The sequence below is a fragment of the Hypanus sabinus genome, chromosome 7 (genome assembly GCF_030144855.1).
Source record: "Hypanus sabinus isolate sHypSab1 chromosome 7, sHypSab1.hap1, whole genome shotgun sequence".
Classification (NCBI taxonomy): Eukaryota; Metazoa; Chordata; class Chondrichthyes; order Myliobatiformes; family Dasyatidae; genus Hypanus; species Hypanus sabinus.
Window position 1 is genome coordinate 43941211 of NC_082712.1, and position 12737 is coordinate 43953947.

At 43.0% G+C, this 12737-nt stretch overlaps 1 protein-coding gene across 1 annotated transcript in view; it reads left to right on the plus strand.

The window, feature by feature from the left end:
- LOC132397467 (trans-2,3-enoyl-CoA reductase-like) overlaps positions 1-12737 on the plus strand; it is a 182099-nt gene that overhangs the window by 112133 nt on the left and 57229 nt on the right. Inside the window, exon 5 of the mRNA XM_059976299.1 lies at positions 3899-4014. Coding sequence (XP_059832282.1) covers positions 3899-4014 — 116 coding nt within the window. The remainder of the gene's footprint in view (positions 1-3898; positions 4015-12737) is intronic.

Genomic DNA, 12737 nt, shown 5'->3' on the forward strand with positions numbered 1-12737 from the left:
GACCCTCTCCACCACTGATCTTCCAATGAGGACCTCCGGTTTTCTTCTGCTGAAGTCAATAATCTGCAGTTTCATCTTGCTAACATTGAGTGATAGGTTGTTGTTGTGGCACCAGTCAGCCAGATCTTAATTCTCCCTCCTGCATGATCATATGTCATCACTTTTGATTTGGCCAACGGCAGTTTATCAGCAAACTGGAATATGACATTGGAGCTATACTTAGCCATTCAGTCATAAATTTGAAGCCAGTGGAGCAGAGAACTGGTGGTGTGGACCTGTTGTGCTGGTAAGCAACTTGGAGTGGATCCCAGTCCCTTCTCAGGAAAGGAGTTGGTATCTTTCATCACCTTCTCTCAAAACACTTCAACATTATAGATGTAAGCGCTACTGGACAATAATCATTGAGGCAGGTTACCATGTTCTTCTTAGGCAGTGGTATAATTGAAGCCTGCTTAAAACAGGTGGGTAGCTCAGACTGCCAAAGTGAGAGGTTAGAGATCTTAGTGATGACTGCAGCCTGTTGATCAGCACAGGTCTTTAGTATTAACCAGATACATAATCAGGGCCAGGTGCTTTCCGTAGGTTCAACCTCCTGAAAGATGCTCTTATGTTGGCCTCAGCGATTGAAACCACAGGGTTACAAGGGCCATGGTGGTTCCTCCATGCTTTGACAGTCAAAGCAAGAATAGAAGGCATTGAGTTAATCTGGAAGTAAAGGCCTGTTGTCACACAGGCCGCTTGATTACACTTTGTAGTATCCTAATAAAAGTATTCAATCAAGTGTCTCTGCCTCATGTAGTAGATGGCTTTAATATTTTAGTAAGCGTTAAGAGAAGGGAACTAGATTCATTTCAAACTTAAGGCACATTAGTTATTTATGGAACCTCTTTGATCTGGGACACTGAAATTCAGAGAAGTGTGGATTTGACTGAGGTTTATCTGCAGATTTGGGTAAGGACTGCTGTAGTGTAAACAGTTTTATTTCAACTAATGCGTTAGGGATGACTGGAAGTTAGAATGGAAGCCAGAGCTAATTAAGATGAATGGATCATAACCTCATAACCTTGCCCAAGTGTGTAATGTTTGACTGGAATTGGTGGTGATCGTGTGAAGAAGCCTACTAAGGTAAAAGATTAAAACATGATCCAGCTACAGCTAATCCAGATTTAATCAGAACCACAGGACTTCCTTAAAAAATAATCTATACCTGTCCAGGCATTACAACAGAATTAATGCAGTACTTAATTTTTAAAGTTGAAATTTCAAGAATTAATCAATAGCAGAGGACACGTATTCAGCAAATAATCCTGAACTGGAAAAACCAGAGCTAAACCAGGCCAACTCAACCTATTTATCCCAAAATCTGTCTCTTGTGTGTAAATCTTCTTGGAGTAAACACCTATGAAGGAAATATAGGCAAAGTGTGTAGAAAAAAAAAATCATTTGGGTGTTATTTTGTATTCATGTCACTGGTTTTGATGTGTGGGTGCAGTTTTTTCTCTAAAATTGCCCATCAAGAAATTTCAAAATGAGTTCATTGAAAGTCCATCTAAATATGGAGCAATTAGTCACGAAGTAATTAGAGCTACAAGGATCTTTGCCAGAAATTCATTACGTACAACATGTGTAGGCACAAAGACTCCAGACACAAAACATCCCATCCCTCCCCACACAGAAATTGTGGTCTATGGAAGGTGACATCTTACACCAAAAAAAAAGACAATTAAACCTTTAATTCTTTAAATATTCCATTTTCTAAGTAACAATCCAATCCCTGATTATTTATTCAGGAGTGATCCACCAGTATCTTCCAGGTGGGAGCCTTGGATAACCATAAAGTAATATGTCACGTTATGGAGAATGATTTCATTGTTCCACTGAATTACTTTGTCAATTGTTAAGCTGGCAAAGTTTCCATGCAGCACAGAAACGGTTCCATTGGCCTCATCATTTTACTGATCTATTAAATCCCATTGCCTGCATTAGATCTGCACCCTTCTATGCCGTGTCCACTTAAGTCTCTGTCTTAATGCCTTAGTTAACATTGTATCTAAATCTACCATTTCCTCTGGCAGAAAAATTACATATATAAGTCATTCTGTGTAAAAACTTAGAATATGAGAAATATGAGCAAGAGTAAGCCATCTGGACCATCGATCCTGCTCCACCATTCCATAAGATCATGGCTGATCTCATCTTTACTTACCTGCTTTTACCCCTCAAATTCCCTACTACACAAAAATCTATTCAATCTTCTCTTAAATACATTAACTGATGTAGCCTCCACTGCTTCATTAGGTAGAGAATTCCACAGATTCACCACTCTCTGGGAAAAGCAGTTCCTCCTCATCTCAGTCCTAAATCTACTCCCCCAAATCTTGAGGCTATGTCCCCTAGTTCTAGTCTCATAGACCAGTGGAAACAACCTTCCTGCCTCTATCTTATCTATCTCTTACATAATTTTATAGGTTTCTATAAGATCTCTCATTCTTCTGAATTCCTGCAAGTACAGTCCCGGGTGACTCAAGCCGTACTCCAAGAAATATTCAGTGACTTGGTTATTTTCTTGTATCCATTTCCTGACTGGTGCTTTTCAATAACCTTTTCTTGGAGTTGCTTGGAGTGTTCTTTTGTCTTCAAGGTGTAGTTTTTTGCTAAGATACTGACTCATCGGCCGTTGGACCTTCCAGATACAGATGTATTTTTACTACAGTCAGTTGAAGCACCTTGACTGCACATGGTGATCTCCATTTAACCAATTATGTGACTTCTGAAACCAATTGGCTACACCAGTGATGATTTGGTGTATCATATTAAAGGGGGTGAATGCTTATGATACTTATGCAATCAATTATTTTGTGTTTTATATTTGTAATTAATTTATATCACTTTGTAGAGATCTGCTTTCACTTTGACACAAAAGAGTCTTTTTCTGTTGATCTGTGGCATAAAATGCCAAATTAAATCCACTGTGATTCAAAGTTGTAAGACAATAAAACATGAAAAATTCCAGGGAGGTGGGGTTGAATACTTTTTATTGGCACTGTAGTGTAGGTCTTCCATAATTTTATATTTTTAATATTGACAAGCAGTGTCACCCCATTGATTCCTTTGCTCCAGGGAAAATAATACCACCCTATTCAATTTATAAATAAATCCCTCCATCCCAGGCAACATCCTGGTGATCTTTCTCTGCTCCAGTCACATGCATCCTACTGTAACCCTCAGGTACTGTCGGCTGCCTAAGTCTAGGGAGGACAATCTCTGGCGCCACCAAACGTGTGAGATTGCAGTGTAAACTGGCCGGAAAACCCTGTTCGTGTGGATGCTGCATGATTTGTTACCCTGAAACAAATCAGTACCACAAAATAACACACAGTATTCCATATACAATTAAATGATTTAGCCCATTTTAATGAAACAATCTAATGTGCATAAGTTGGAACTCACGGTTTCCCTTTGCCGATCCTCCATTGATTTCCTTGGACTTCGTCGACACCCAGCCCCACTGCTACGACCCCTCCTCTCTGGCATCTTCTCTCTTCATTTCCCACTGAACAAATGACCCAGATCACCCCGGCGTCAGGCACATGGCACAAAAATACACTCCCGTTATTGGACGGCTCACATTCCAAAGCACCAGTTACCTCTAACCATAACCCAAACACTGCTTCTACAGAAAGGCCATTACATTAGCAGTGAAACCTTTCCCAGGGTGTTACGCTATAAAGTGGCAATCAGGACTGCACACAACACTCTAAGTGTGGTCCAACCAGTGGTTTGTTGGTTTGCATTGTTTCTTGCCTGGAAATATGGGTCCTTAATTCAGTTACTTATTTAAGTCAATCTCTTTTGTGACCATATCAGTATAGCTCAAACAGGTTCTCTCCCTCTTCAGGTTTTTCTAACAGAATATACTGGGCCTCTCTTAATCTACCTGTTGTTTTATTTTCGCTTGCCAAATTTGTACGATATAGAGGATAAAAACTATTGGAGTCGCCCACCTGTGGTACAGTAAGTAATTTATGTTTCCCTTTTTCTTGTCACTATGGGTTTTATCATATCAATTTTAATGGGCCTTTTGTCAATTCTTTGAATTGTTTTATTAAGTCAGTAACCTTGCTTTAATCTATTTGTTGCATCAATATTCTTCCAAAAACTTGAACAGTTGTTCAACCGAAGAGTTTACAACCAGGGTATCTGGGATGATTAGAAACTTGATTGAAAACCTCAATGGGTTCTAATTCCTGGAAGGAGTTTGTATGGTCTTCCCATGACCGCAGGGTATTCCTCCTGATGCTCCGCTTTCCTCATACGTCTCAAAGCTGTGTAGGTTAATAGATTAATTGGTCACGTCTGTATTTGGATGATGCTGGCACGTTGGGCATTACCATGCTACGTCTCTAAATCAAAATAAAAACTTCAGTGCACTAGTACCAAATGCTCTTGCAAGGCAGAATCTTTCATTCATTTCTTGAAGGGGAAGTTGGTGAGAATAGTTCCCTCAAATTACAAATAATATGGTGTACGGGAGCATCCCTCCCAATAGCTACCTATCATTTCTTTCTTCAAAAATTGTTTATATTTTTCTTAAATAAATTAAATGAATACCAGGAATTGGGTCCTGGATGTACAAATCAGCTAATTACTTTCATTGGGGAAAAAAAACTACACAAAACCAGTTAGTTTTCAGTTTAGGTCGTCAATTCATTAAGATGATAGCTGATCTGTGTTATCAGTTCACTTCTTTAACTTTGCCCCATTTCTCTTAATATCCTGGTTGACAACAATCTATCTGTCTTGGCTTTAGAATCAACGATTGGCAATGAATTATTGATTCAGCATAAATTTGCGTTTTGAGTTTCAGACTTCAGGCATTTTCTGTGCACAGCTGCTTGCTAACTTCATCTGTAAAAGTGCAGCTACGTAATCCTTTACTATCACTTTGCAATTAAACCAATCAATCCGCATGCTTGAAGTACCACCTATCACTGTGTCATCAACAAACTTTGGTATGTGATTTTCTATCCCATTATCTAACTCATTTACAACGCAAAGAATAGTTGCAACCTCGACATAGAACTTTGGAGAACATCACTTATCCTGCCGATTTGATTACTTGCTCATCATTCCTAATCTGTCTCCTTCAGCAGATTTAATTTCCAAAAAGAGGTCAATAAGTTTTCTTCCATTCCAATAACTTTAATTTTGGCTAACTGTTTCATTTGTGGGACTTAGCCGAATTCCATTTATCTATTGTTATACTGCAGCATTATTCATTCAATTGTCTATCATGCTCAGCGCCTCATTGAAGAATTTAATCAGCTCATCGGAAGTGACTTATGCTCCATGAATCTACACTGGCTGGCTGCGGTCTGCTGAAAATGTTCAAGGTGTTCAGCCACATTATCTTTAATTATAAACTTTAGTCATTTCTCAGCAACAGATGTTAGGCCATCTGGTCTGCAATTCCCTGGTTTCCCCCTCTCATCTTTCTCAAATCACATAGTGACATGTGCAGTTTTCCAATTTCCATTGTAAATGAACAGTTCGCAAATCAAGTTAACTTTATAAAATTGTAGGGCATTACTTACTTCCCATGGAATCCTGACATAGAGACATTCGGGCTGTTAAAGTGTTGGGATTTGGTGCCAAAATTTGATTCCTTTCAGACACTTTGTTTCATTAACCTCTGTGTTCACTAACTTCTGTAAATGCAGAACTGTTTCCTTGGGATATCTATCTTGTTCTTTTTTAATCCTTTTCCTCTACCATAATTGCTCATACAAAAATATTATTCCTCATTTCCCAATTTTCATTGACATTATCACATTTATCGGTTGTCACCACTCTCGGCCACCCACCTTTCCCTATGAAGTTTTTGCATTGATCTTTTATGCCACACACAGATTTACATCTTCTTTTTCTATTCAATAAATCATGGCTACCTCACATCACATTCCTGTTTTTTTCCCAGTTCCTTTGATTTCCTTAATGTCCAAACTTCTGTTGCCCTCTTTCTTATATATCCTTTGTGAGTGATTGCATGGAGAGTCCTGATATGGAGACATGAAGATTCAACAACTTCTTGAATGAAGAATTTTCTCTCTTTCTCACCTTCATGTGCCACTCTGTGACCATATCCCTAAGTTCTAAGACATAAAGTTGCAGAAAGCTACAAAGCAAACAAATTCACCACATTTCTGAAATGAGATAGGTGATTGTTTGATGGGCCAAATGACCTAATTATGCCTTGTGGCCTTATAGACTTAGCATAATTTGTAGTGAATTATTTCATTTAAGTAACCCAGCCTTCACAACATAGAACATAAAAAAAAGAACACACTCTTCCAAGATTAATCTAAGCTAGTGGTCGCCAACCCGTCGATCACGATTGACTGGTAGATCTTTGAGACTTTTCCAGTAGATCCCGAAAAAAAAGAAAAATAAATACACAAATACTGTTGAGAGATTGTTTCCGGGTCGCGGGGTTTTAGTTCGGTTCTTTCTGCCCAGTGCGCACGCGTGTAGCTCCCCCGCCACACGCTGGTCCCTAACAACTGGGCCGTGAGGAAGCGATATGAGTCAGCTGCACCTTTCCTCACTCTCTGTCACGCCCATTGTTGAACTTGAACCCACGCAAGGTCATCAGTCACCTAAACGCAGTGATACCCTCGCGCCAGGAGTCAGTGGTTGGCCTTGCACGGCCGGTGGGAAGTGCCATTGCTGATAGCCTGAAGCATGGACAGATGGGTGCTGCCTCTAAACCTGTTTACCACACCGAATGTTTGTGGGGAACCCAGTGCTCAAATATCCGCAAATGACCTAATTCGGGTGCAGATGACCTAATTCTTAAGTATCAGAGCAGCTACCTCGCTGCGAACTACTGAAACAAACTTCTGTCGGCCGATAGATCCTACAAGGGGGGGCAGGCGCGCGTCCTGTTGCACTCCTCCTCGCTCGGTCGGTCGGCTGTCTTCAGACTGCGACTGCCGAGGCCCCGGTACAGGAACCTCTGGCCCTGACCTTGTCCTCTCACCCCACCTGGCCAAGGTGTCTGGCAGCGGGCGGCTGGGAGGCTGCAGTTCGAGCCCAGAGGCTATCTAATGAGGCAATGAAGCCCTCAAAACTGCTTCGGCAACTTGAGTCCAAGCACCCTGCACTTAAAGCCAAACCCGTTGAGTTTTTTGAGTGAATAAAACGTGAGCAAATGGGACAGAAACAAGTGCTGAGAGCCACGAAAAATAAATTGCTGAATAGACTGGACATAAGGAGCCTACTTTGAGTATCGCACACCCCACCCCCTACCATCCCCCCCCCGTCGGCCGGTCCGCAAGAATATTGTCAATATTAAACCTGTCCATGGTGCAAAAAAAGGGTGGTGACCCCCGGTGTTCATACATTGTTTCTACTTCCGGGTTGTGGGGTTTTACTTCCAGTCTTTTCTGCCCCGGTGCGCATCTGTATAACTAATCGATCTGGAGTCAATTTTGCCTTTCACTACGGGCGAGGTAGGGGATCTTTGGTTTAAAAAGGATGGTGACCACTAATCTAAGCCTTCTGTCCCACATAGCCCTTCACTTATCTTTCATCCATTTGCTACTTAAGAGCCTCTTTAAATGTCCCAACTGTATCTCCTCTACCACCACCCCAGCAGTGCATTCCAAGCACTTACCACTCTCCTCCATAAAAACAAACTACCTCTGACATCCCCCTCATACATCCTTGCAATCACCTTCAAAGTATGTGTGGTGAACTACATATACCTGTCTGGACATGCCCCCTGCTGACTGCTCCTGTGGATCCTCCCACAGACCCCGGTATAAAGGCGATTGAGGTCTGAGCCCGGCCTCTCAGTCTCCAGGATGTAGTATGGTGGTCAGCCACTTCTTGTTCCTTCTTCCAGTCAATAAAAGCCAATATCTCGCCTTTACGTCTCAGAGAGAGTTATTGGTGGTGCATCAGTATGCCCATTTTCACTCTGGGAAAAGGCACCGGCTGTATATTCTATCTATATCTCTTACAGTCTTACTGATCAATCACTGCATCTAAACATTCTCCTGCTTCCTAGCTTTAATCAAGTCTATCTACATCCTGAAAGCTAACTGTACCTGTTAATTTTACCTACAAATTCCCCACTGCCTGCCTGTGTTTTGTTATATCCCCTTTTATTTTTGAAATGATTACATGTTAAGTCGTTGACTACTCCTTCCCTCAGACTAGACTCCCCATCTTAACCGTAGTTTCTATAACCTGGTGTATTCTGTTCCCAGCTCCAAATTAATCACAGCTACATCTCAGTAATGACACTCCATTCCCTCAAAATAAATTTAAGCCCATGGCTCATTCAGTCCGTTCCTTGTGTATCAAAAAATTTGTTTGTAATGAATGCTCACCCAGGACAGTTCAGTGTAACTTGTATTATCTTGTATCTCCTGGTTTAATTACCTTACATCGTTTTGTTTATCCCTTACCGTAATGCGTAAAACACAATATTTGAGTATGTTCTGTTTTTTTTTTGGGGATTATTACTGCAACATATTTTCCCCCTAGCTACCTCCTTATTTTGCTAGCTAAATCTTCATAGTGGTCTGATCCATTTTTTCCCCATTCGATTCAGGTAATGTTCCAATAGTAAAATTCTTTCTTGCTCCATAACCAGTACAACTGAGCAAAAAAATAAAAGCAGAAAATGCTGAGGAACACCCAGCATGTCTGGCAGAAGCTGCCTGAATGTTTCAGATGGGAAATCCTTCGTCAGAGCTCAAAACATTTTGTTTCAGATAAACAGTTTTTTTTTCTAAAATAAAGCATGTTGGTTTTGCAACACTCCTTCAACTGCTTGTTTATCTTCATGATTTATTGAAGCTAATTATAATTAGCTCATGGCTGACATACAGTAACTAAAGTTTGTGATACTAATCTTTTCTGATTTGATGTTAATATTGCCAGGCAGCACTGCAATATCCCAATGAAATATTAGAATTATCCTCATACAAGAAACCGACATTCATTCAACAGCAGTGAATACATCTCTGGCATGCCCTTTATTTTTAAAGGACCCTCAAATACGTATAGGTGTCTTGGTGATTAGGAGGAGCGTTGGTTGAGGTGCTCTTGAGGATGTCTATGTGTCTGAATGATCTGTGACTGAAACTGAATGGACCCCTTTAAACTTGGCAAAGGAGCTGCGATCAGGAAAATGTGTTATACCCATACCTGCCAAGAGCGGAATTTGTTGACCAACCTCATGAGTCCGTAGGCGATGAAGATCTAAGTGGTGCAGAGGGCTGGGCACAGAAGTGTGTGCGCCACCTGAAGATCTGGTGGTGCAGAGGACTGGTCACAGAGGTGTTTGTGCCACCTGAAGATCTGGTGGTGCAGAGGGCTGGTCACAGAGGTGTTTGTGCCACCTGAAGATCTGGTGGTGCAGAGGACTGGTCACAGAGGTGTTTGTGCCACCTGAAGATCTGGTGGTGCAGAGGGCTGGTCACAGGGGTGTGTGTGCCACCTGAAGATCTGGTGGTGCAGAGGGCTGGTCACAGAGGTGTGTGCACCACCTGAAGATCTGGTGGTGCAGAGGACTGGTCACAGAAGTGTGTGTGCCACCTGAAGATCTGGTGGTGCAGAGGGCTGGTCACAGAGGTGTGTGTGCCACCTGAAGATCTGGTGGTGCAGAGGACTGGTCACAGAGGTGTGTGCGCCACCTGAAGATCTGGTGGTGCAGAGGGCTGGTCACAGAGGTGTGTGCGCCACCTGAAGATCTGGTGGTGCAGAGGGCTGGTCACAGAGGTGTGTGTGCCACCTGAAGATCTGGTGGTGCAGAGGGCTGGTCACAGAGGTGTGTGTGCCACCTGAAGATCTGGTGGTGCAGAGGACTGGTCACAGAAGTGTGTGTGCCACCTGAAGATCTGGTGGTGCAGAGGGCTGGTCACAGAGGTGTGTGCGCCACCTGAAGATCTGGTGGTGCAGAGGACTGGTCACAGAAGTGTGTGTGCCACCTGAAGATCTGGTGGTGCAGAGGGCTGGTCACAGAGGTGTTTGTGCCACCTGAAGATCTGGTGGTGCAGAGGGCTGGTCACAGAGGTGTGTGTGCCACCTGAAGATCTGGTGGTGCAGAGGGCTGGTCACAGAGGTGTTTGTGCCACCTGAAGATCTGGTGGTGCAGAGGGCTGGTCACAGAGGTGTGTGTGCCACCTGAAGATCTGGTGGTGCAGAGGGCTGGTCACAGAGGTGTGTGCACCACCTGAAGATCTGGTGGTGCAGAGGGCTGGTCACAGAGGTGTGTGCGCCACCTGAAGATCTGGTGGTGCAGAGGACTGGTCACAGAGGTGTTTGTGCCACCTGAAGATCTGGTGGTGCAGAGGGCTGGTCACAGAGGTGTGTGTGCCACCTGAAGATCTGGTGGTGCAGAGGACTGGTCACAGAGGTGTTTGTGCCACCTGAAGAACTGGTGGTGCAGAGGGCTGGGCACAGAAGTGTGTGCGCCACCTGAAGATCTGGTGGTGCAGAGGGCTGGTCACAGAGGTGTGTGTGCCACCTGAAGATCTGGTGGTGCAGAGGACTGGTCACAGAGGTGTTTGTGCCACCTGAAGATCTAAGTGGTGCAGAGGACTGGTCACAGAGGTGTGTGCGCCACCTGAAGATCTGGTGGTGCAGAGGACTGGTCACAGAGGTGTTTGTGCCACCTGAAGATCTGGTGGTGCAGAGGGCTGGTCACAGAGGTGTGTGTGCCACCTGAAGATCTGGTGGTGCAGAGGACTGGTCACAGAGGTGTTTGTGCCACCTGAAGATCTGGTGGTGCAGAGGACTGGTCACAGAGGTGTGTGTGCCACCTGAAGAACTGGTGGTGCAGAGGACTGGTCACAGAGGTGTGTGTGCCACCTGAAGAACTGGTGGTGCAGAGGACTGGTCACAGAGGTGTGTGTGCCACCTGAAGATCTGGTGGTGCAGAGGACTGGTCACAGAGGTGTTTGTGTCACCTGAAGATCTGGTGGTGCAGAGGCATTCCTGGCTCTTCTTGACGACTATGTGGTTACACTAACATAGAAGAGTACAGCACAGGAAGAGGCTCTTCAGCCAACAACGTTATGCTGGACTCATTAAATTGATAAACAAATGAATAACTAAACTAGTCCCTTCTGCTTACATAATCAAAAGTTCAAAGTACAAATTACATTTATTATCAGAGTATGTATACTGTATGTCACTATATACTATCCTGACAGTCATTTTCTTACAGGAATTCACAGAACAAAAAAGTACACTAGAATGAATAAAAAAATACACACGAGTAAAGTTGGACAACCAATATACAAAAGGAGACAAACTGCAAGTGAAAAAAATAATGACAATGATAAAAAGTATGTAATAACTAACATTGAGAACACAGGTTGTAAATACCTTGAAAGCAAGTCCATTGGTTGTGGAAGCAGTCTGATGTTGAGATGAGTGATGTTATCCATGCTGGTTCAACAGTCTGTTGGTTGAAGAGTAATAACTTTTCCCTAACCTGTTGGTGTGGGATTTAAGTCTCCTGTAATTCCTTCTGATGACAACAGATAGAAGTTGGCATGGCCTGGATGATGGGAGTCTTTCATCCACAGTGTCTGTATCCGTCCATTTCCTGGACTTTCAAATAGCTATCCAACAGCCTCTTGAATGCCTTCCCCATCACCCCAGGCAGAATATTCTAGACAGCCATCAGTCTCTGTGCAAAAGAAACTTGCCCTGCACATTTCCTTTGAACTCATCCCATCTCACCTTAAAGACATTACAATTGTAATAAAAAATGGCTGTCTGCTCTATGCCTTATAACCTTATAAACCAGTTATCAGAATTCCCCTCAGTCTTGGGCACTCTAAAGAATGCAACTCATAAGATTGGTAAGACATAAGCAACCACGCTCAAAACCATGTTGTATATATCTAATTGGGCATCACCTGTCCAAATACTTAAACATCCTGTTCCGTAGAATATCTTCCAATAATTTACCCACTACTAATGTCAGGCTCACCATCTTTTAAGTTTCCAGCTCATTGTTAGAGCCTTTCTTGTACAAAAATTAACATTTGCCATCCTTAGCCCTCTGGCACCTCACCTTGGATAAGGTCATCTTAAAGATGTCTTTCAGGCCCACTGCACCTTCTACACTAACTTTCCACAAGGTCTGACGGAGAATTTTGTCAGGCCCTGATGATTTTTTGCACAATCATTTTCCTCAAGATAGGGAGTACTTCCTCTTCTGTAATCTGTATATAATCCATGACTTCCCTATCGTTTTACCGCCAGAATAAATACAGATTTTAAAAAAAAATCCATCTAAGATCTCCCCCATCTCTATCAGCTCCATGCATAGATGAGACCTGTTGCCATAACCAAAGGGTTCTTTCTCACTGCTGCTTGCCTCTTCATCCCCCTTCCCTTCAGAGTGACAAAGCCAAACTCAGGCCCAGTGACCTGAAAGCTGTGGCTTTCCTCTCTCCCCCCAATAGTCATATCCCCCTTGCCCCAATAGTGTTCAGGAATATACCTGTATTGAGTAGATCAAACATAGGTGTACCCTGCACTGGCTGGCTGTCCCCTTTCCCTTTCCTGATGGTCACCCAGTTACCTGTGTCCTGCACCTGAGATATTACTATCTCTCCTTATCTCCTGTCAATCAACCCTCAGTCTCCTGAATAATACGGAATTGATCCAACTCCAGCTGCAATTCCCTAACATGACCTGTAAGAAAC